The sequence below is a fragment of the Leuciscus leuciscus genome, assembly GCF_965113295.1.
Source record: "Leuciscus leuciscus genome assembly, chromosome: 1".
Taxonomy (NCBI): Eukaryota; Metazoa; Chordata; class Actinopteri; order Cypriniformes; family Leuciscidae; genus Leuciscus; species Leuciscus leuciscus.
This window is the reverse complement of record NC_138725.1, coordinates 52,019,493-52,039,608: the sequence shown is the minus strand read 5'-3', so window position 1 is coordinate 52,039,608 and position 20,116 is coordinate 52,019,493. Positions and strand designations below refer to the sequence as shown.

General features: G+C 38.5%; 2 protein-coding genes across 2 annotated transcripts; both read left to right on the top strand.

Annotated features, from left to right (window-relative positions):
- Positions 1-167: 167 nt before the first annotated feature.
- On the top strand, positions 168-12,911 carry srrm2 (serine/arginine repetitive matrix 2). The gene is made up of 14 exons (XM_082166989.1): positions 168-372; positions 2,046-2,300; positions 2,743-2,838; positions 2,967-3,149; positions 3,287-3,373; positions 3,456-3,521; positions 3,810-3,839; positions 3,931-4,041; positions 7,374-7,506; positions 8,047-9,980; positions 10,726-11,451; positions 11,528-11,635; positions 12,166-12,276; positions 12,374-12,911. The coding sequence occupies exons 2-14, from the start codon at positions 2,053-2,055 to the stop codon at positions 12,423-12,425; spliced, it is 3,885 nt and encodes a 1,294-aa protein (XP_082023115.1). The 5' UTR covers positions 168-372; positions 2,046-2,052; the 3' UTR covers positions 12,426-12,911.
- Positions 12,912-13,633: 722 nt separating this feature from the next.
- On the top strand, positions 13,634-20,105 carry thoc6 (THO complex 6). The gene is made up of 13 exons (XM_082166715.1): positions 13,634-13,771; positions 14,006-14,097; positions 14,253-14,317; positions 14,478-14,581; positions 14,692-14,729; positions 16,449-16,497; positions 16,707-16,778; positions 17,548-17,650; positions 17,760-17,809; positions 17,940-18,002; positions 18,245-18,355; positions 18,465-18,593; positions 19,939-20,105. The coding sequence occupies exons 1-13, from the start codon at positions 13,742-13,744 to the stop codon at positions 20,017-20,019; spliced, it is 987 nt and encodes a 328-aa protein (XP_082022841.1). The 5' UTR covers positions 13,634-13,741; the 3' UTR covers positions 20,020-20,105.
- The last annotated feature ends 11 nt before the right edge of the window (positions 20,106-20,116 follow it).

Genomic DNA, 20,116 nt, shown 5'->3' with positions numbered 1-20,116 from the left:
CTTTTTTATATGATGATAAATGCAGGATAGATGTCGTTGCCTCACACTCCAGCCCAGTAGGTGGCGGAATATGCACCTTAAGCTGGTTTGCCAACCACCACAAAACATCAAAAGAAGAAGCGTACAGTGCGTGAATGGAATTGTGGGAAATGTGGTTCACAGTCATTCCCCGAATTTTCTCGCGAGGTCGACACGATGACGTCCAAATGAGCGTTACCTGTTCATTCTAGCCAACGTTGCGTACATCGTTTTTATTTTTACAAGGATTATCTGATATAGAATCGCTGGGAATCCGCTAGCAGTGCCACATTTGTTCGGTCTTTGGCCTGTAAAGGTTCTACTTTTGTTCTCTCCCTGAGCGGAATCACAGAGGTACGTAGCGCACACGCAACAGACGCTTAATGGCCAGTTAGCATGCTGTGGTGTAGAGTGGTCCTGTTAGCCCAAAGACACAGTTAGCGCGCTAAAACAACCCAAATTCTGTTATACATGTAAACACTGGTGGTATTTAGTATGTATAACATTAACAGTACAAGTGAAAGTGAATCGGCGGACAGTGGCGTGAAGGAAGTATTAGCAGTACAGGAGGCCTCGGCCTGCTGCTGGTTTAAGACTGTTCTTCATCTAATGCTCGCGATACAGTGTATCTGTTAAAATACAGTGAGAAGCCTTCCTAGACAGCATGTAGGGCATAATATGGGATATTTGGAGCGTTTAACACGACTTTAATGCCCTCTTGGGAGGTTTATTGTGATTCATTGTCATAACTTTGAGCACGTTTCAACATATTTGATCAATTGTGTAGAACACGCCACAGCACAAGTCTCTGTAAATGACCTAGAAATAACTCTTTGGTTGCCTTGCTTATATATTGAAACATACTGCTTTACTTCCATAATCGTGTGGTTTCATGAGCTGGCGAGTAATTCAGATGTTTTCCCCCCCGGCCATGTCTTAGACAAAGTGCTGAATCTTTCTATTTCTGGACTAATGTGCTTAGTGAATCGCAGCACATTAACCCCCCAGAGACACAAGCATTGATATACATTTTTTATGTCTGTAGAAAGCCATTAGTTGTAAAAAACAAACAAACAAAAATAAAACTTGTATGCTAAGTTATCTCGCAACACAATTCGGCACACAAATGAATAAAAAAATAATACTCTATATCAACCAGTAAGAATACAGTCGTGAAAAGTAAAAAAATATTCACTATTTGACAATGTAAATAATTGTATATAAAATACTGACAAAACAGCTTAGAAAAGAGCTGAAAAAAGGAATAATTTGTACCATTCATAGGTTCCATTGTGTGTAAACAATAGATTATTTTTTAACCCTAATACCCATCATTATTTTTGCTGGAAAAATGGTCTCATTTATATATGTAAAAAAATGTCCAGTGAGTAGATACATAGAAATAAAAATAAAAGGTGTTACATGTCAAAACTTACTTTGTAAATAGATACATTTGTTCCTAGAATTGTGTCAGCTGAGTATAGCGAGCTGTATTATATGCAAAGTTTGCAACTTCCCCCCTCCAAAACGGTTTTTGTGATGCATTTCAGAGTGTCTGCTACTGTTGTGGTATTATTCAATTGCTTCATACAACCATTGCAGGTCTGTTAGGGTCTCTGAGGGTTAAATTGATAAATCCACTCAAGACTTGCATTTTTTGCAATATCAAGGCAGCCCCTTAGTTTGTTCCTTTTTCATTTCTGTTTAATTTGTTTTTGTTGCATTGTTTTAGTTGCACACAAAAACTTTAGTTCCTTCTCTATTAACTATTTGCATGCTTAAGTTGTGCTACTCCTAAAAAAATCAAGATCAATCACATTATTTTCATGGTTAAAGCATATGTATAATTTGTGTAATGGCTTCCACAAATGCAGAAGGCGCCATAATGTCTCCCAGCCGCACTCATTTATGTACATTATTCATGTATCAAATGCTTTTTATTCAAGGCAAATTAAAAACTAAAAATGCGATAAGGAAAGTTTTTTTTAGTTCACTGACAAGTTCTCATTTTCTTTCTGAACTCTCAGAGCAGAGATGTATAATGGTATCGGGTTGACCACGCCGCGAGGCAGTGGCACGAACGGCTACGTTCAGCGGAATCTCTCCAGCGTACGCGTGAAGAGGAACAGGGATGAGCGCGGAGGAGAGCGGGATGAGAAAGACAGAGAGAGACTGGAGAGCCAGCTGAACAGACAACCTAATGCTGAAATCCTAGAGCACCAGAGGAAGAGACAGCTGGAGGTGAAATGTGCCGAGCTGCAGGACATGATGGAGGAGCAGGGGTAAGATGAGATCCTAATCTGAAGAGAGTTTTTCATACGATTTTGTGTTAATGGTCTGCACATAATGTAGCCTATGTATTTCCTCCCAGTGGCTTCTGAACTCTCAGTATCAAATTGAAATCGAGGAACATGTCAGTCACAACAAAAAAAGTTTAAATATCTAAGCAATAAACGTTTCTGTATGAAACACCAAATTAGAGTGATTTCTGAAGGATCGTCTGACTGAAAAATCAGCTTTGCCATCACAGGAATAAATTACATTTTAAAATATATAAGAATAGTTGTTTTTAATTGTAATAATATTTCACAATATTCCTGTTTTTACTGTGTTTTTTTTAACAAATAAATGCATCCTTGGTGAGCACAAGGGATTGTTATTATCATTTTTAAAGAGCAAAGAGATCTTAAGAGTGACCTCTGACCAGTTCTTCTTGTGTGGCAGGTACTCTGCCGAGGAGATTGAAGAGAAAGTCAACACCTTTCGTTTGATGCTGCAAGAAAGAGAAGAACCGGCACCTCTTCCAACAGAGAAGCCAGTGTGAGTATTACTTCAGACCATTCAAACTGACACTTAGTTTTTTTATGATGGCCTTTTTCTGTGCACTGGTACTCGCTACTAGTTTTTATTTTTATTTATTTTTATTCATATTTTGCACTCTTTAACAGTGTGACTGAGACTCATGCTCTGGCAGCTGCTAACCAGCAAAAGAATGACCGTCTGAGAGAAGCGTTCGGTATCAGCTCTGACTACGTTGACGGCTCATCCTTTCATCCTGACCGGAAGGAGCGAGAGAAGGAAAAGAGGGAGCAGGAGAGGCTGGAAAGAGAGAAACAGCAGCAGAAGTACCAGTGAGTACTTTATCTTTTGAGATAAAAGAGCTTGATGTACTATGAAGACGTACTGTAACTTTCAGAAGTCAAAGCCGTTGTGTTATACCATATCTAAGTACTTACTGTTCTGTCTGTTTCTCAACATTTTCTTTCAGGATTGTTGAGTCTGATGATTCAGATTCATCTACTGAGCGAAAAAAGAGCCGGAAGAAGAAGAAAAAGAAAAACAAAGGCAGAGAAAGGTAAACTGGAGAATGAAGGAGGAATTTGGAATGCTTAACATAAGTTTAAAGAGAATAATTATGAATACATTTTCACTCTTAGCTCTGAGAGCCCCTCAACTTCCCCTCGGCGAGAGAAGAAAAAGGACAAGAGGAAGAAAAAGAAAAGGTTTCATTTAATGCTTTTAATTTTGTTCCCTTACATAACAATATGCTGTTAATTATTCTTATGTTGCCCTCTAGGCAAGAAGAAATTGGGTAAAATTAATACACCTAAATTTATTTTATGAAATCTATTTAATTGAGTCAGTATGAAATATATGAACCATTTCAAATTAAATATTTGAATGTGGGAATTATATTTTTCATTTGTAAACTGAAAATCGCGTCCGGTGTAGACGTGTACAATTTGTTTTTTGTTTTTAATTGCTCAAATAACAAAAATCTTTGCTTTTAGGGAGGGGTCAGTGAAGAGTGACACTGAGAGGTAGGTTTTTTTCCTCATTGTTTTAAGTTACATGTGAACAGATAACACGTTCTTTATTCACCTTTAATTGTTATAATGTAACTTGCAACAGTTCGTCAGATGAAAGGGAAACCTCCAAAAGAAAGAGAAAAAGGAGTGACAATGAGGCTCCTCCCAATAAGAGCCGAAAACAACAGAGTGCATCTTCCAGCCCAGCTCGCAGGTAACATGACACTAAATAAGGCCTTGTGCCATGACTATTGTCATTTTATAGTGTGTACTAAGGGATAACTCTTTACATTGAGTTGCCTTTTATCTTTTTCTTATAGCATTTGCAAAATGCTTTAATATATTATATTAATATATATTATGTTTTATTAGACAGGTGAGCAACTGTTTGGATGCATTCATCGACAGTAAACTAATCTTTATTCAGCTCAACACAGTTAGTCTTTTTGTTTAAATCTCGTGTTCTTGATTTACCGCGAGTATCATTTTTTTTACCATGCCTGATATCGATCTAGCTCACTGCATTGTGCAACAAGTGTCTCATATAGTAGCCGCAGAGCGAACGCACAGAGTAGCATTATAACAACTTTGATCACACTCAAATGCATCTAATATGTGACCCTGCCTGTGAAAACCCAGCTAAAGTCATTTTTTTGTGATTCAATGTTTTCTACATAAAATCATCCTACACAATGTAAAGAACATTCTGTGAAAATATAACCTTGATATCTTTAATATTGACTGAGTAAGGCCATGTCAAAGATTTGCTCAAATTCGGGCTCAGAAAATCATATTTTTGAGAAATTCCAATTTAAAAATAAGTTATTTGTTAAAACTGCAACACATTTGATCCATAGTTATCCTGCATATGTTCCTTATAACACATTAAAGCTGAGATTCTCCCCTTTTTAGTGATATATGACACATCAGTGGAAAAATTCTTCAAGTTTTGTAAAACAGGTCTATTTATTATGATGTGCATGTCCAAAAAGCTAAAAGCATAAACACATTGAAACGAATGGGGGAACCACAAGAGCTTGATCGTAGCAACAATTACCATGTCTATTCAGTGGAATGATTTGTATAACTTTATTAGTAAAATGTAATATCAGTGAAATGTCAATAATATATCAATTAAATAACATAACATTTCTCATTCTCTGAAATTATCATTCTCTTACTGGCCCACGGTGTAACATTGAGTAAATCTGGAGTAATAAATAAATAAATACAATTTCAAGGGATAGTTCACCCAAAAACTACAATTCTGTCATCATTTACTCACCCTGATGTTGTTCCAAACCTGTATAAGTTTCTTGCTTCTGTTTAACACAAAATAAGATATTTTAAAGAATGTTAGTAACCAGACAGTTGACGGCACCCATTGACTTCCATTGGTGCCGTCAACTGTCTGGTTACCAACATTCTTTAAAATATCTTATTTTGTGTTCAGCAGAAGAAAGAAACTCATACAGGATTGGAATAACATGAGGGTGAGTATGAGTAAATCATTTTTGGGTTAACTATCCCTTCAACAGGTCAGTCTCAAACTTTGTACACATTCTAAAATTGTCTAGATGCAAAATAAAATCCTGAGTGACAGCAACTCTCCCTCCCTGAAAAATAAAGAACACTTTTCCCCATTGAAATACTTGCAGTTGCAAGAGAAACTGACTTTCAGTTTCACATCTGGACTTCCAGCATTCGAAGCAAATTCTTCTTGCTGGTGTTCCCTCTTCATGTTCGCCAGACAAATAGCTTGGGGTTCAATCACCAAAACTGGCTTGTCCTCCTCATCATGTTGGTCACTTCCTGAAAAAGCAAAGACATTTTTTTTTCCAATTCAAAGCAAGATACCTAAAAACATGATTGCGTAACATGCAAGAATGGGAAGTGGGTTTAATTCCACATTTAAAATGGATAATGAAGCATTTTATATGAAAATATCAGAAACTATTTTTTCAGTTTAGTCAGACTGGATCTGATTAATTGAGGGGAGGGCATAGGAACAAGAAACAGCCTATAGGTGGTAAGCAGACTTATATTCAGAGTGTAATGAAACAAATAAACATCATGCCATAAACGTAATTAATTTAAACTGACTCAATCCCAATCAACAAATGTAATAAACATTTAAATCCACTATCTTTGCATCACAGATATGTGTTAGCATTACATTGGCTGGACACTGACAGTAGCCTATACATTTACATATTTAGCATAAAAAAATAAAAATAAAAAAACTTACCGTCAAATTCCTCGTCAGTTTCGTCAAAGAACGTGTCCTGTTCATCATCACAATCATCCTCCAGAAAATAATCCACAATAAAACCGGTTAAATCATAATTTGGGGCAATTCCACCAAGATTAATATCAAGCAAGCAGCTATTTTCCGTTCCTGCTCATACTTCAGTGTCGCCGGCGAAGCCCATGTCAGATGTCAAAACAACGCATTAACGTAAAGCAGGCCAAAAATGTCCTTAAAATAAGTTTAATATTATTGGCAGAATACTAAGCTACAAAACAAATAAGCAGTTCTTAAAATATTGGCTATGACAAGAAAAAATCACCACAGACATCTAAACCCGGCTTAAATCTCTCTCCTTTTTTTTCATTGTGTTGACCTGACTACCGGCGCTCGCGGATTGATATTAAAGTCTGTTTTTACTCTTTCTAATAGAAAAGACACAGAAAAGAAGTTCCTGAACCGAATGATATACGAATCAGCAGTGTTGTTTGCGCTAAATAAACCCAGAGATGATCGAAATCAATGTTTAGGAAGCCCACGTCCGTTTTTTTTTGTTTTGTTTTTTTTACGCAAAAGTATAACGTAGTGTCAATAAAATCATTAATTTCAGTATTTATCATGTTATAAATGAAAATGTAAGTATTGCATCTCAAAACCATTGGTACAATCTATCATTTACAGCAATAAACACACATGGACTATTTTTGTCATTTTTATGGCTATGACTACTTTGACGCTCGTTAACTCATAATTCGATTCTGCGACTTTAGCCGGGGTTTCACAGGCGGGGTCACATATGATAAAACAGTGCTGCGTTACCCCACATACGCATGACCGGAAGAAGCGGAAGTGGTCTGCAGCATAATAAAAGCTCCACTGCTCTTGAGCTGTGTGTCGTGCTTGTCTCTCATTAGCAATTGCTCCAGCGGCCTCGTTCCACTCCCAACTGCTTTCGTAACGTTAATAAATCTTTTATACATTACCAGTCATCCATGAATATGATTTCTGCCCAAGTCCTGTCGTATTCTCCACCGGCTGTAGAGGTGAAGACAACAACTCCCATGATTTCGCGAAATCAAGGTGTCATCAAGCTACGCCTTTGTTTTGAATAAACAACCTCTAGTGGTGAAAAATGACATGGTTTGCCTTTAAATAGATTTATTTTGAAATAGGTTTAAATTAAATGGCAAATGTATGAATGCGTGCGCAGCGTTTCAGATGGTCTAGTTTATCAAAATGGTCTTAATTAGTGAAAATTCAAGTTTGAGTTAATATATGTGCATGCTCTTTGTTTTCAGCCAATCCCCTCAAAGAGGGAAGCAGCAGAATAAATCAGATTCTCGTCCAGATGAGGGGAGGAAAGGAAGATCCCCTGACAGGAGGCGACGTGGCCGTATTGAGGAAAGTCCAAAGAGGATGGAAGTCAGAGAGGTGATTAATTTGTTCTTTTGGAAGTCTTAGAAGCTTATGCACACAGTATTTGTTTAATTTGATTTATTCCTTTCACTTGATTAGTGAATTTGACTAGTTCAATTCTTAGATATGGTCTTTCCTGTTACCTTACCTCAAACTTATTTATATATTATTAATTAATTTATTTTATTTATAATTTATATGTGTGTATACATTTTATTCTTTTATTACACATAATGTCCATGTTCAATTACAGCCAAACACATTCAGTTGGTGCCATTGTCTCATCTCACATCGTTTTTTTGGAGCACTTCGCCATAAGCATTGTTTTAAAATAGTTTGTCAAGTTAAAAATAGCCCAACATTTAAAAATGTATCTAGAGACTCTTGCATTTAATGCAAGAACCTGTCATGCAAATGTTTGATGACTGACCTAATTATTTAGGCCTTCCTTGAGCCAGATTAGTCAAGCAGTTGTTCAGGCAAACCTCTAACTAGTTTATTTAAAAAAATATTGGGTTTTGCATTGCTCTTATTCTTTGTCTTCCTCAATTCTAGAGATCACCAAGACGCTCAAGAACACCTGAGCACAACAGAAGAGACAAAGGCCAAAAACTTGAGAGAGAACAAGTGCAAGAAAAGCCTCAGAGAAAGCAACACAACTCTCCATCGCCATCTCCTCCACCAAAGCAGAGGCGGGATAGACGACCACGGAGTGAAGAGCGGGTGAAACCCCTTCAGACAAGACACAACTCCTCTTCACCATCTCCACCACGTAAGCAGCAGCGAGACCGAAGACAACGGAGTGAAGAGAGACAAAAACCCTCTCAGCGGAAAAGGCGTGACTCTTCGTCTCGCTCTCCGACTCCTAAGCTGCAGAGAGACAAGAACCAAGGGGACGATGGGAGAAAGAACAAAGGTCAAAGAAAACATGACTCATCCTCATCCCCGTCTCCTCCACGTATAGATAGAACGAGAAGAGGACACAGTGGAGAGAAAGAAGCTTCCCTGAGGGACAGAGAAATGGAGAACCATGGGGAAAGAGCAAGAGACAGACAGAGGAATAGCGATCGAGAAACAATCCTGTCTAGTAGAAAGGATGACCAAGGACGGGAGAGTGATAAAGGGAAGGAACGAGACCGAAACCGATCTAGTGACTCCCTGTCTCCTGCTAAACGTTCACCTTACGCCAATGGAGGGCAAAAAGAACGAGATCGTGAACTGGAGAAGGAGCGAGAAGAACAGAGAGACAAAGAAAGAAGACGAGAGGAGGAGATGAAGGAAGAGGCTCTGAGAAAAGCCAGAGAGAGCGACAGAGAAAAGGAGAGAAACCGCACCAGAAGCCAAGAGGTGTCCCGATCAGACAGAAAGTCCTCTTTTAGCTGTCAACCTGAGGACAGACGAGGTGCCAGAGGAAGTGAGCCAGAGCAAGAGGTGGGCAAGAAAGACAGGAAAATTGAAGAGGACAAGAGACAGGAGAGGAGTCCTCAAGACCAAAAGAAGGAGAAACAGACTCCAAAGGAAAAGCCTGGGAAGAAAGACAAAGCTGCAAGTAGCAGTAGCAGCAGCAGCAGCAGTAGTGGCAGCAGCAGCAGCAGCGAGAGTGATAGTGACAGCTCCTCATCATCATCCTCCTCATCCTCCTCCTCATCGTCATCGTCATCATCCTCGGATGATGAAAAAAAGAAAAGTTCAAAAGACAGCAGCACAGCCAGTAAGTTGGTTCCTAACGCTGTCATCGCTCTGGCTATTGCACGTAGAGAGAAGGAGAATCGAGGACGGGATGGGGAGAGTGATGAAGGCAAGAAGGTGTACCCTGCCACACAAAGACAGACCTCACCTCCTGAGCCCCAGAGAAAAAGGGACAACGTTGATAAGAGACAACAAGACGTAGTGAGAGACCGGAGAGCTGGAAACTCCTCGTCTCCCTCCACAGGAACCAGAGACCGTGGAAAAGAAAGGTACACTCCCACCGAGAGTTCCAGTCCGCCTCCTTCACCCCCTCAGAGAGGCCGAGACAGGTACACGCCTTCAGAAGAACCTAAATCTCAGATCAGAGATCGTGGAGGCGAGCGATACACCCCGTCAGAGATGGAACGAGAGTCGTCACGCCCCTCTCCTGGCAGAGGAAGAGATCGACAGGGTGACCGAAAGAAAGACGTGTCGCCTTTGTCTCAGAGGGGAAAAGAAAGGAACACCGTGTCACAGGTGAAACCGACAGTAGCTCGGCCTTCACCGAAACGCACCCCACCTCGACAGTACCAGGACCCACAACGTTCGCGTTCCCCCAGTCCGAGACGAGGAGCGAGAAGACCGTCACCTCCACGAATCTCATCGCCTTTCAGAAGGGACCGCAGCCGAGAACGTCTCCGAGAACGAGAAAGGGACCGATTTAGAGCAAGGCCAGGAGACAGAGAACGAGAGCGTTCCAGGGAGAGGAGAATGAGGAGCAGCAGATCCAGGAGTCCTCGAAGACAAAGTCCTCCCTACAGGTTAGTCAGATTACCAGCTTCACATTTTACCAGGAGAAATTCTAATCCTTCCACTACAATCCCAGTGAGGCAAATCTAGGTTTATTGAACACAAATAATAAAGTGTAGGGAAAGCAACCTCACTGCCCTAAGGGACATGAAACTTTTTACATGCATGTAGTTTTAATACTGTGTATTTGACCTCTTGGTAGCTTGAGAAGCAGTTGAAATGAACAAAATCCCTTCTTACAGATATCCCTGAAACTGATTCAGATTTATAGAATCTTATGAATACACTATTTAGGGCAAGTTAATGCATCAACTCAAGCATTTCCGTGTAATTCTGGCACTCAGACAGGTTTGTTCTGTGCAATTGTTTTGATAGAGGGAAATCATTTATTCCTGTGATGACAGCTTAATTTTCAGCATCATTACTTAAGTCTTCAGTGTCACATGATCCTTCAGAAATCATTCTAATATGATGATTTGGTGCTCAATCATTTTTGCCACATGTGGTACGTTTTTTAGAAGTCTTCGTTAAATAGAAAGTTAAAAAGAACAGCATTTACTTGAAATAAAAATATTTTGAAACAATAAATATTTACTGTCACAAAGAATGAATGTCTTTCAAAAAGAAATACCGATATAAAATGTAATTATTATTATTTAGATGAATCTATTAGGAGTTTTTGAGCTGCAGTGTTAACTTGTAATTAGCAGAGTTTTAAATTAATTTTAATATAACAAATGTTCTCTCTACACCTAGGTTTCGTCGTTCACCCTCTCCAGTACGTCGGCGCAGAAATAGTCGTTCACTGTCAAGAGAAAGAGAAAGAGAAAGGGGGAGAGAGCAGGAGAGAAGGAATCGAGAGCGAGAGAGACAGCGTGAACAGGAGAAAGAGAGAGAACGAGAGCAAGAACAAAGAAGGAGGGCACCACCCAAAGATCCCACTCCTCCACGCCGCTCGTCATCATCCTCATCCTCCAGTTCGACCTCTTCATCCTCACCCTCTCCTCAAAGACAGATGAAGGGGTTAAAGTCAATCGATGCAGATAAAAAGAGATCAAGGGAAATTGATGAACAGACAAGAAATAAGCAACCAGAAAGGAACTCCAAACATCCATCTCCCTCCCCTCCTCGTGAGACTCGTCTCCCTTCTAATCAATTACATCATCGCTCTCACTCCCGTGAACTTCCTGCCCGTTCTAGATCACCAACGACCAACCAATCACAAAACAGGGATCCACCAGGTGACCAATTAAGAGGCCAGACCCCGTCATCTGTCCATGAGCGGCACCACGAGCCATCAATGAAAGGAAAGACTGCAGTGAACGGGAAACCAGAGAAGGAGAGCTCTGGCCAACAGCAGAAGAAGCAGAGAAGCAGCTCAAGTTCTTCATCATCTTCCTCATCATCATCTTCGTCCTCATCGTCCTCATCATCATCATCCTCATCAGACAGCTCAGACACTGAAACAGAGAAAGGAAAAGGGTAAGTGCCTAGTCATTTAGCATTTATGTAGCTCAGTTTAATAGATGGAACTTCATTTTAATGTTTGTTTTTACAGGGGCGTCAAACCAAGTGCAAATAGAGATGCTGGCAAGACAGCGAAAAGCAAAGCTTCTTCGTCGTCATCATCATCCTCATCAGAAAGTGAGCAAGAAGAGAAGAAAAGGTAGAATATTTTGCCTGTTTTATTAATTGTTGATTTATTCCTCTACTAATGGAATCATGGATTTTCCACCTCAAGTCAACAGGGAATCAAAGTTGACTATTTACTTTCTCAGTTTATGAGCATGATCCAACAGGGAAATGTTTTAAGCTACTGTTATAGTAGGGCTGCACGATTAATTGATAACTGAGCTTAGTGCCATTATCAAATCACAAAGGCTGCGATTTAAAGAATTATATGTACTGCATGTTTCAAAGTGAAGCCCAGTACTGTGCTCATTTACATGCAAGCAGCTCATGATACTGTTTTCAGTGTCTCTGTTCACAGTACATGCTGATCCACATGAACCCATCTATGCATCTGTGTGGCATTATCTCTGAAAAAAAGAAAAAAAAGTCCCCCAATTCAGTATCCCTTTGTACACTGAAATAAGTCACATTAGAGACATAAATTGGCAAAATAAACATTCACGTCCCATTTTGCTGCTTTACTCTAAATCACTGTCTAAATATATATATTTTTTAACCATGCAGTCCTCCACGGCCCAAAAGAGTACCAGCAGACTCACTGAGAGACTCTAGGTCACTCAGTTACTCCCCTCCAGCGAGGCAAAGAAGACCTGCACATTCTCCACCCTCTCGACGGTCAGTTCTGAACAGATCTATGTATTTCAGCACATACTATAATTTTCAACCGTTGCTATTACTAATATTGACCTACATCTCTGTTTTCCATCAACAGTGCAAGCAGGAAGTCGAGAAGCAGATCTCCAGACAGTCGGCGGAGGAAATGAGTGAATAATTGTTCACTTTTTTTGTTTTCTGGACTCTCTTATCTGACTCTCACTGGACTGGATCATCTCAGTATCACATGGATGAGACTAGAAATGTGACTAGTTGTAATGGTGATATTTTCACCATTATTAGAGGAAGGTCTATTGAAACTTGGTTATTTGTAACTCATCCCAAAGGGAGGATTTATTTTTACCTTTATTATGCTGTAATTAATGTAAGAAGGCCAGCTGAGACACTGAAGCTCTCATCAACCATTGCTCTGTGCCAACAGATGCTATTTGTATACGTATACATACACATACACACAAAATCACACATGTTCAGTGGTTTTCTGTCTGCTGCATTGTTCTGAATGTAGATGAACATCTGTAATTTGGTGATCAGAATGGACAATATTCTGTTCCTGCATATGTGGACCGAGTCTGTTCCTTTGTTTATTTGTTGGAAAAAAAAAGAATTGTGAATAATAAAATGGAAGTAGAATATTCTTGTCTGACATTTTAGTTTGTTGTGCTGAAGGAGAAGCTGATACCAAATACGCAGTCTTATATTCTTTAAAGCTGTGTGCAATTTAACGAACGCTTTCAGTCAGCTTTCTCTGATAAAGAGGTGGCCCTGCCCCAATCTCACCCCTTTGTTAGAACCATTGTTATTATATGAGATGTTCAAATAAACATATCAGTGTTTTGATAGTGTGACTATTTTTATGCTGTGAGAAAATAAACCTACCAATTTCGTTATAGTTGTTTAAAGTCTGTAGTTCAGATTTCATAATGAACAGGTATTGGAGAAAGTATTTTAACATGAAAAAATGAAGCATTAAAGCTTTATAACTTGAGACCCCCTCTCTCACAGAAATGTGACATGGTAATTTTCCTCCCAAAAGTAAATTGGTGCAACAATAAAATTGTGGTAATTAACATCAACCGCTACCATATATAGTATTTTGGCGGAAACTAGTTCCCACGGTAACTGTTGTAGCATTTATTTATTTATTTTGGTAATTTATTTTGATGATTGATCAACTTTTTTTAATTTTGATTAAATGCACACACAAAAAAAACATAAACAACAATTATCATCACATAATACAACAATACTCCAGAGTCATTCAGTCTTTCAGTCCAGATTAAGTGGCAAGTCCTTAAACAGCCACTGTGCTTTTGGTAACTGTTGCAGCCATAGACAGTATGGGTTGTAGCTGGTCTGTGTGGAGGTTGTAAATTGCGTCATATTTACGCGACGCTGTTTGAACGAGCAGCAACACGAAAAGGCTTTGTATAGAAAATTAAACGAGGATTTTCAAGTTGCTTTAATGAACTCCCGGAAGATGGGTCCAGTTGAGGTAAGTGATACGATCAGGATCTTATTCAATTTATTGAATAAGAAGCAAGCACTGATTATTAAATCACTCAAACTATCGGAAACATATCTCAGCCTTCACCGTACATTTATGCTCACCAGTTTTCACAAAATTGTATCATACACAGTTTTATATGCAGACAATTAAATGTATGCATCTATACGTTCATAAGACATTGTCAACAGTGTTAGTGACAATGTTTAAATCTCTCTCCAGCTCTTGCATATGTCCGTGTTCTCGCAGAGTTTCTCTCCCTGCGGTCGTTTCCTTGCAGCGGGGAATAACTATGGAGAGATCGCAGTGTTCAGGTGAGAGAACAGGTTAAACATGCAGTTATGATAGCAGTTTAAGTGGCGTTAGTCAATAGGTCCCCTAATGTTTCTTGATGTACGTTATATGTTGAGAGGGTTGATGTTGAATGCTTCCTGAAGTGTTCTTTTAGTTACTAGTTTTGTTCTTACAGTCTCTCGGCTGCACTGAGTCCAGATGCATCAGAGGGGAGTCAGAAGCCCATCCTAAACTTCACTGGTTAGACTTCATTTATAACAGATAATTATTTTACCTTTACTACATGTGTCCTAGGTTATCTAAATCTCACCCATTACTTAGAGTATATGGTTCAGGGAATATTCAATCCTTTATCCAATATTGCAACATTGACAAGTGAAAGGGTTTTTAATTGTTTCAGCTCATGACGGTCCAGTGTTCTCTCTACTCTCCACGGACACTCATCTCCTGAGTGCTGGGAATGGAGAGATCAGTGCCTGGAGTTGGGCAGAGCTCATCAAAAAAGTCAGTAAATGCCAATGGATATTCCTTTTCATAGTCTTGCTTTGTGCATACGGACACTGTAAATACTTGCAGAAAATACCTCAGCGCATCTTTTATTTATGTGTCCACAGAGCACCAAAGCCGCATGGACAAGGAAACCCAATTATGAGTGAGAGACTGTCAATGATTACCTTTCTGATTTGCATATACTGGTAACACTTTACAATAAGGTCCAGTCAGGGCCGGATCTATCATAAGGGCAATCTGGGCCCTTGCGCAGAGAGGGGCCCTTCGTGATCAGAGTTTTTTTTTTTTTTTTTTTTTGCTACATAAAAACAATATACACAAGGCTTGGCCTCGATCTTGATAATTATCCAATCAGATTTAAAAAAAAAAAGTGTATATTACATTATATGATCCCGCCCTTATTCATGCAAATGCTTTTAAACAATTCATGTGCGACGACAAAAGTGTGACTGTGACACACACACACACAGAGAGAAAGACGCACCAGTATCGTGTGCACAGACAGCACGCCAGAATACAGTTCTCTTTCATGCTTGAACTTACAATAACACACACAATTATGCCAAAATGTCATAATTGTTTTATGTTTAGTATCTTCATAACATAAGAGCTACTTATGATGACCGTGAAGAGGTGTGAGAGAATGAGGCGTGTGTGAGATCCGCGTCTCTGTCAGCAGCGGCTGGTCTTAAAGAGACAGCAGCCAATAAAACGTTCTGTCAGTAAAGTCAATCAAATAACAAAAAGAACAGAGAAAATTACTCACTGCTCTTGACTAAAGAACATTTTTAGCTTTAATAAGGATTAGTCTATATTTAATTTATAATTTATGCAGTGCAGACTGTTTGATAACTTTATTCAATATCGGTATATGTCCTAGGCCTACCTGTTAGACAGTAAGGGCACTGGTAAATATGACATTTATTTTTTACTATTGTATTATTGAGAAAAATAACAAGTTTGCAAAGATGTCAATATTTAATTTTGTAAAAAATATTATTTTAATTTGAAAACACATTGCATTTAGTAGTTAGTCGAGAGTCGCTAGTTTGAGTCGAGAAATACACATTTCAGCATTATCACTAATCTGTGTGTGCATTTTACTTGAGAACCAAGTGTGTGTGTGTGTGTGTGTGTGTGTGTGTGTGTGTGTGTGTGTGTGTGTGTGTGTGTGTGTGTGTGTGTGTGTGTGTGTGTGTGTGTGTGTGTGTGTGTGTGTGTGTGTGTGTGTGTGTGTGTGTGTGTGTGTGTGTGTGTGTGTGTGTGTGTGTGTGTGTGTGTGTGTGTGTGTGTGTGTGTGTGTGTGTGTGTGTGTGTGTGTGTGTGTGTGTGTGTGTGTGTGTGTGTGTGTGTGTGTGTGTGTGTGTTCCTTTGGAGAGTGTGGTTGTCAGGTAGGGGAGGGGGGCCCATGAGCTTCAGTGCCCAGGGGCCGCTGGGGGTACTAATCTGGCTCTGGGTCCAGTTAGTTAACAATAGTTAATGCAGTTAATAAATATTAACTAACAATGAGCAATACATTTGTTACAATATTAATTCATTTTTGTTAGTGTTAGTTAATAATAATAAAAAATCAGTTGTTCATTGTTAGCTCATGTTAGCTCAGGTCCATTAAATAACATGAACAGATACAACTTTTGATTTTAATAATGTATTAGTAAATGTTGAAATTAACATGAACTAAGATTATTAAATACTTTAAAGTATTTTTCATTGTAAGTTCATGTTAACTTATGTAGTTAACTAATGTTAACAAATTGTATAATTCATACATTCAAGACAGTGCCTGCTAACTTTGTTTTATGACTTTCATTATTGTGTGAATGTCACCTCAAATGTTTATTCAATGTCTCATTCTATACAGGACAAGTCTTGAAATTCCAGAGATCAATGCAATGATCATTAACCCAAAGGTTTGTACTTGAACTATTTGTTTTGTTTATCCCTAATACATGCTTTTTTATGTAATCATATATCGTAGTTAACGGTTCTGTTTAAATGGTAGTTGATGTGTGTGTTTGACAAAACATTAATTTATGTTACTACATTACTACAAGTTCTTTATATATGTGTGTATGTCTATGCATAGTTTGGCAATTTGATGCCTGTTATTTTTCTGCAGGACAACAGCTTGACAGTTGGAGGCGGCGACAATAACATTCACATCATGGACATGGAGACAGGCGTCTTTAAGGTCAGTTAGACTCCAGGGACCATATTTGAAGTAATGACGAGTGCTTGTTGTCAAACAACTTTAACACATTTCCTAAAAAAATAAATAAAAAATAAAATAAATCTAACAAAACTGTTTGACTGATATGACAAGTTGGTTACATTTTATTTTAAGGTGTCATTGTTACAGTGTAATTATATATTTATAGTACTGAGTAATATTAATGAACAACATGTACTTACCAAAGGATTAGGCTAGGATTAGAATTTGGTTGAGGGTTAGTTGCATGTAATTATGAATAATTTACTGTTATTTATTACTATGGTAAGTACATGTAACATTATGTAACAAGGACACTGTAAAATAAAGTGTTACCGACAAGTTCTCCAAATTCACAAGTTGTTACTGCTGACAATTTTTGTTTTGTTTATTAATTTTGAAGGATGGAAGAGGAAGAGTCAGGGGAAAAAAACAAAACAAACAAACATAAAGTCATAATACAAACATTTTAGGTCCACTAACAGTGTCTTTGAGGGGACAGTTGCCACAACAAAATTGTCACTATTTTGTGCGGAGGTTGTTCGCCGTACTGAATTTGTTTTGGGGAAAAAAATCATTTTAATTGTTCAATCATTTATTTTAAACAATTTTAAGATGTTTTTCCGCCTCCTCGGAAGGCCCAAACTACTGAGGGCCCCCTTAGTGGGTTGCATGTTCAGCTTTTTAAATAAATATATTACACAGTTGGATGCCATTCATGTTCCTTCCCTATGTGTTGTTTGTTCTGCAGTCTGTACTGAAGGGCCACACTGACTACATCCACTGCCTGTGCTTTAAAGAAAGGGAAGGGGAGATACTCTCTGGTGGAGAGGATGGTGCTGTGAGGATATGGGGTTAGTGAATGACTCATCACTGTTTCTATATCCCTTACTCTTCTTTGGAGAAAATGAAAGCTGGAATAGAGAAACATTGTGTAATAAGAGTATAAACTTCCTTCCCCAGACTCACGGACAAACCGGCCAGTTCACTGTATTGAAGTTTTCAAATATGAGGTAAGACACTCCTTCTTATAAAGAATAAACAAATAAGCTGAAACAATGCATTCATGACTCATAAAAAAATAAAAAAATACAGCACTGAAATCCCACTATCTCTCACGTTTGTTCTGGAATGGTGGGTCAGGAATGCGCACGCCCCCAGTTTGGGAAGTGGATTAGCTGTCTTGCTACAGACTCTGATTGGATGGTAAGATGGACTTGTGATTGGTTGGCAGGGACAGTTAAACTATTGTCTCAGGTTATCTTTTCTTGTTTATCTCATGTCCAGTATATCTGCATTTTTCTGCATATGTATAGACATGCTTATTTTTAAATATCTCAGTTATTATCTGCATGGTGTACTGCTCTCCTGGAATGCCCCTCAATATATGTTAAGATGGAATGGCATAATGCCCCTATTGTTATGAAATGTTATCTATTTCCGCTCAGCTCTGTGGTGGAGGCCCATCGCTCTCTTTATGGCACCTCCGATCCATGTCCCCCACCTCTGTCTTTCCTTTGCCTGGATGTCAAAGAGAAGCTGTCTTTTACCAGGACCTGGTGAGGAAAAAAAAACATAATTATATATATATATATATATATATATATATATATCATCAAAATTATACTTTAAAAATGTTTTTATATATTATGTTGTGGTTGTGTTTAGATCATGTCAGTAGGTGAGGGTCCAAATGTCTCCCACTGTTTACATGGAGGTACAGTGAAAGCTCAGATTCCCTGCTCTCCTTCATCACTCAACACACTGGCTCTCAATCTCAAAAACACTGAACATAGGGTAGGTGTACCTGTTATTCACATGGTCAGATGTATCCATTTTAACGGGTGCAACAAATTGCAGCAATACCTATATATATATATATTAGTGGTGGGCCGTTATCGGCGTTAACGTGCTGCGTTAACGCGAGACTCTTATCGCGCGATAAAAAAAATATCGCCGTTAATCTATTCTCCAAGTTGGGTTGGGAGATGGCTCTATACTACACAAGCTATGATGACGCAATCTACCCGCGGCCGCGAGGTAAACCCGGCTGCAACGCATATTCGTCGTCATCTTAAGTAAACACGGCTGAAAGTGAAAGCTGGTGAAAAAGATCGGTGCAACATCCATTATTTGGACTTGGTTCGGGTTTAAGCCGTCAGACGAGCAGCAGCAAACTATATACAGAGTGTGTGGGGTAACAGTTCGGTAAGTTAACACACGACTAATCCGTTCGACCACCTCAAATTCAAAACGAAACATGATATCACTGAATACCAGCGCGCGCGTATTATTCCCATTCCAATATATCTTAGTGGTGTAGCACATAATCTCGATTTTAAGAATCGTTGTTGTGTTTCTTTTTAACTGAAAAGACATCAGTTAGACAATATTCTAATTTTAAATTTTGGGTTTCATAAGCTCCAAGCCATAATAAAAATTAGACCTACTTAAGTCTCTGCAGCTAGTGTACTTAAATTTTATTTATCTGCAAAATGATGTTGTATACTTACAGTTTTGCACAATATATGTTCTCAAAACTACATACACCCTTTAAAAAAAAAAACATTTAGCAGTTGTTTAGCATGGGTCTGTGTAATCTGTTCTGAAATGGTTTTATTATAATATACTGTATATCGTTATCGCAAGAGGCTGCAATGTATATCACAATATAGATTTTAGGCCATATCGCCCATCCCTAATTGATAGCCTATAGTAGTTGATAATAACATAGGCCTACCTAATGTTGCCTACGGATGGTAACAGTACAGTAGTAACCTTTTACAGTCTATGAGTAGAACAGCTTTCTCAAGCAGTTTGTGATGCATTTTGGAAACAGGAGATGAGCCCCTGGTCTAATGCGCCACCTGGCTTGAGAAACCCGTTCTCAAAGACTTACTTTTATAGTCATTATTTGGGTAGCACACATATTCTGAATGCCTTCGGCAGAATTCAAATGAGCCATTTTAATCTAGATTAATCTAGATTAATTTCAAAATTAATCTAGATTAATCTAGATTAAAAAAATTAATCTATGCCCACCTCTAATATATATATATATATACAGTATATATATTTTTTCTTTACTGGCTATGTGTGTGAATGGAATGATTGTAACCTTTACCCAATATCCATCTTTCAGGTTATGACAGTAGGGGGCAGCAGTCATCAAATTGATGTGTTCACCAACTTCAGTTACAGAGCCTTTTCTCTGTCATTCTGATATGTATGGTTTCTTCCTGATGTATGGTTTACTTGAATGCAACTAAACATTGATTTGTTTTATAATAAACTATTTTGGTTATTGTTCACTGTTTTTG

Bases quoted from the DNA above. Each gene is read 5' to 3' on its own strand.
- thoc6 (XM_082166715.1), top strand. From the start codon at position 13,742: ATGAACTCCCGGAAGATGGGTCCAGTTGAG. The intron at 14,318-14,477 runs GTTAGACTTCAT...TAATTGTTTCAG, and splicing joins GCCCATCCTAAACTTCACTG to CTCATGACGGTCCAGTGTTC. The intron at 18,356-18,464 runs GTGAGGAAAAAA...GGTTGTGTTTAG, and splicing joins CTGTCTTTTACCAGGACCTG to ATCATGTCAGTAGGTGAGGG.
- srrm2 (XM_082166989.1), top strand. From the start codon at position 2,053: ATGTATAATGGTATCGGGTTGACCACGCCGCGAGGCAGTGGCACGAAC. The intron at 3,150-3,286 runs GTGAGTACTTTA...ATTTTCTTTCAG, and splicing joins AAACAGCAGCAGAAGTACCA to GATTGTTGAGTCTGATGATT. The intron at 9,981-10,725 runs GTTAGTCAGATT...CTCTACACCTAG, and splicing joins AGACAAAGTCCTCCCTACAG to GTTTCGTCGTTCACCCTCTC.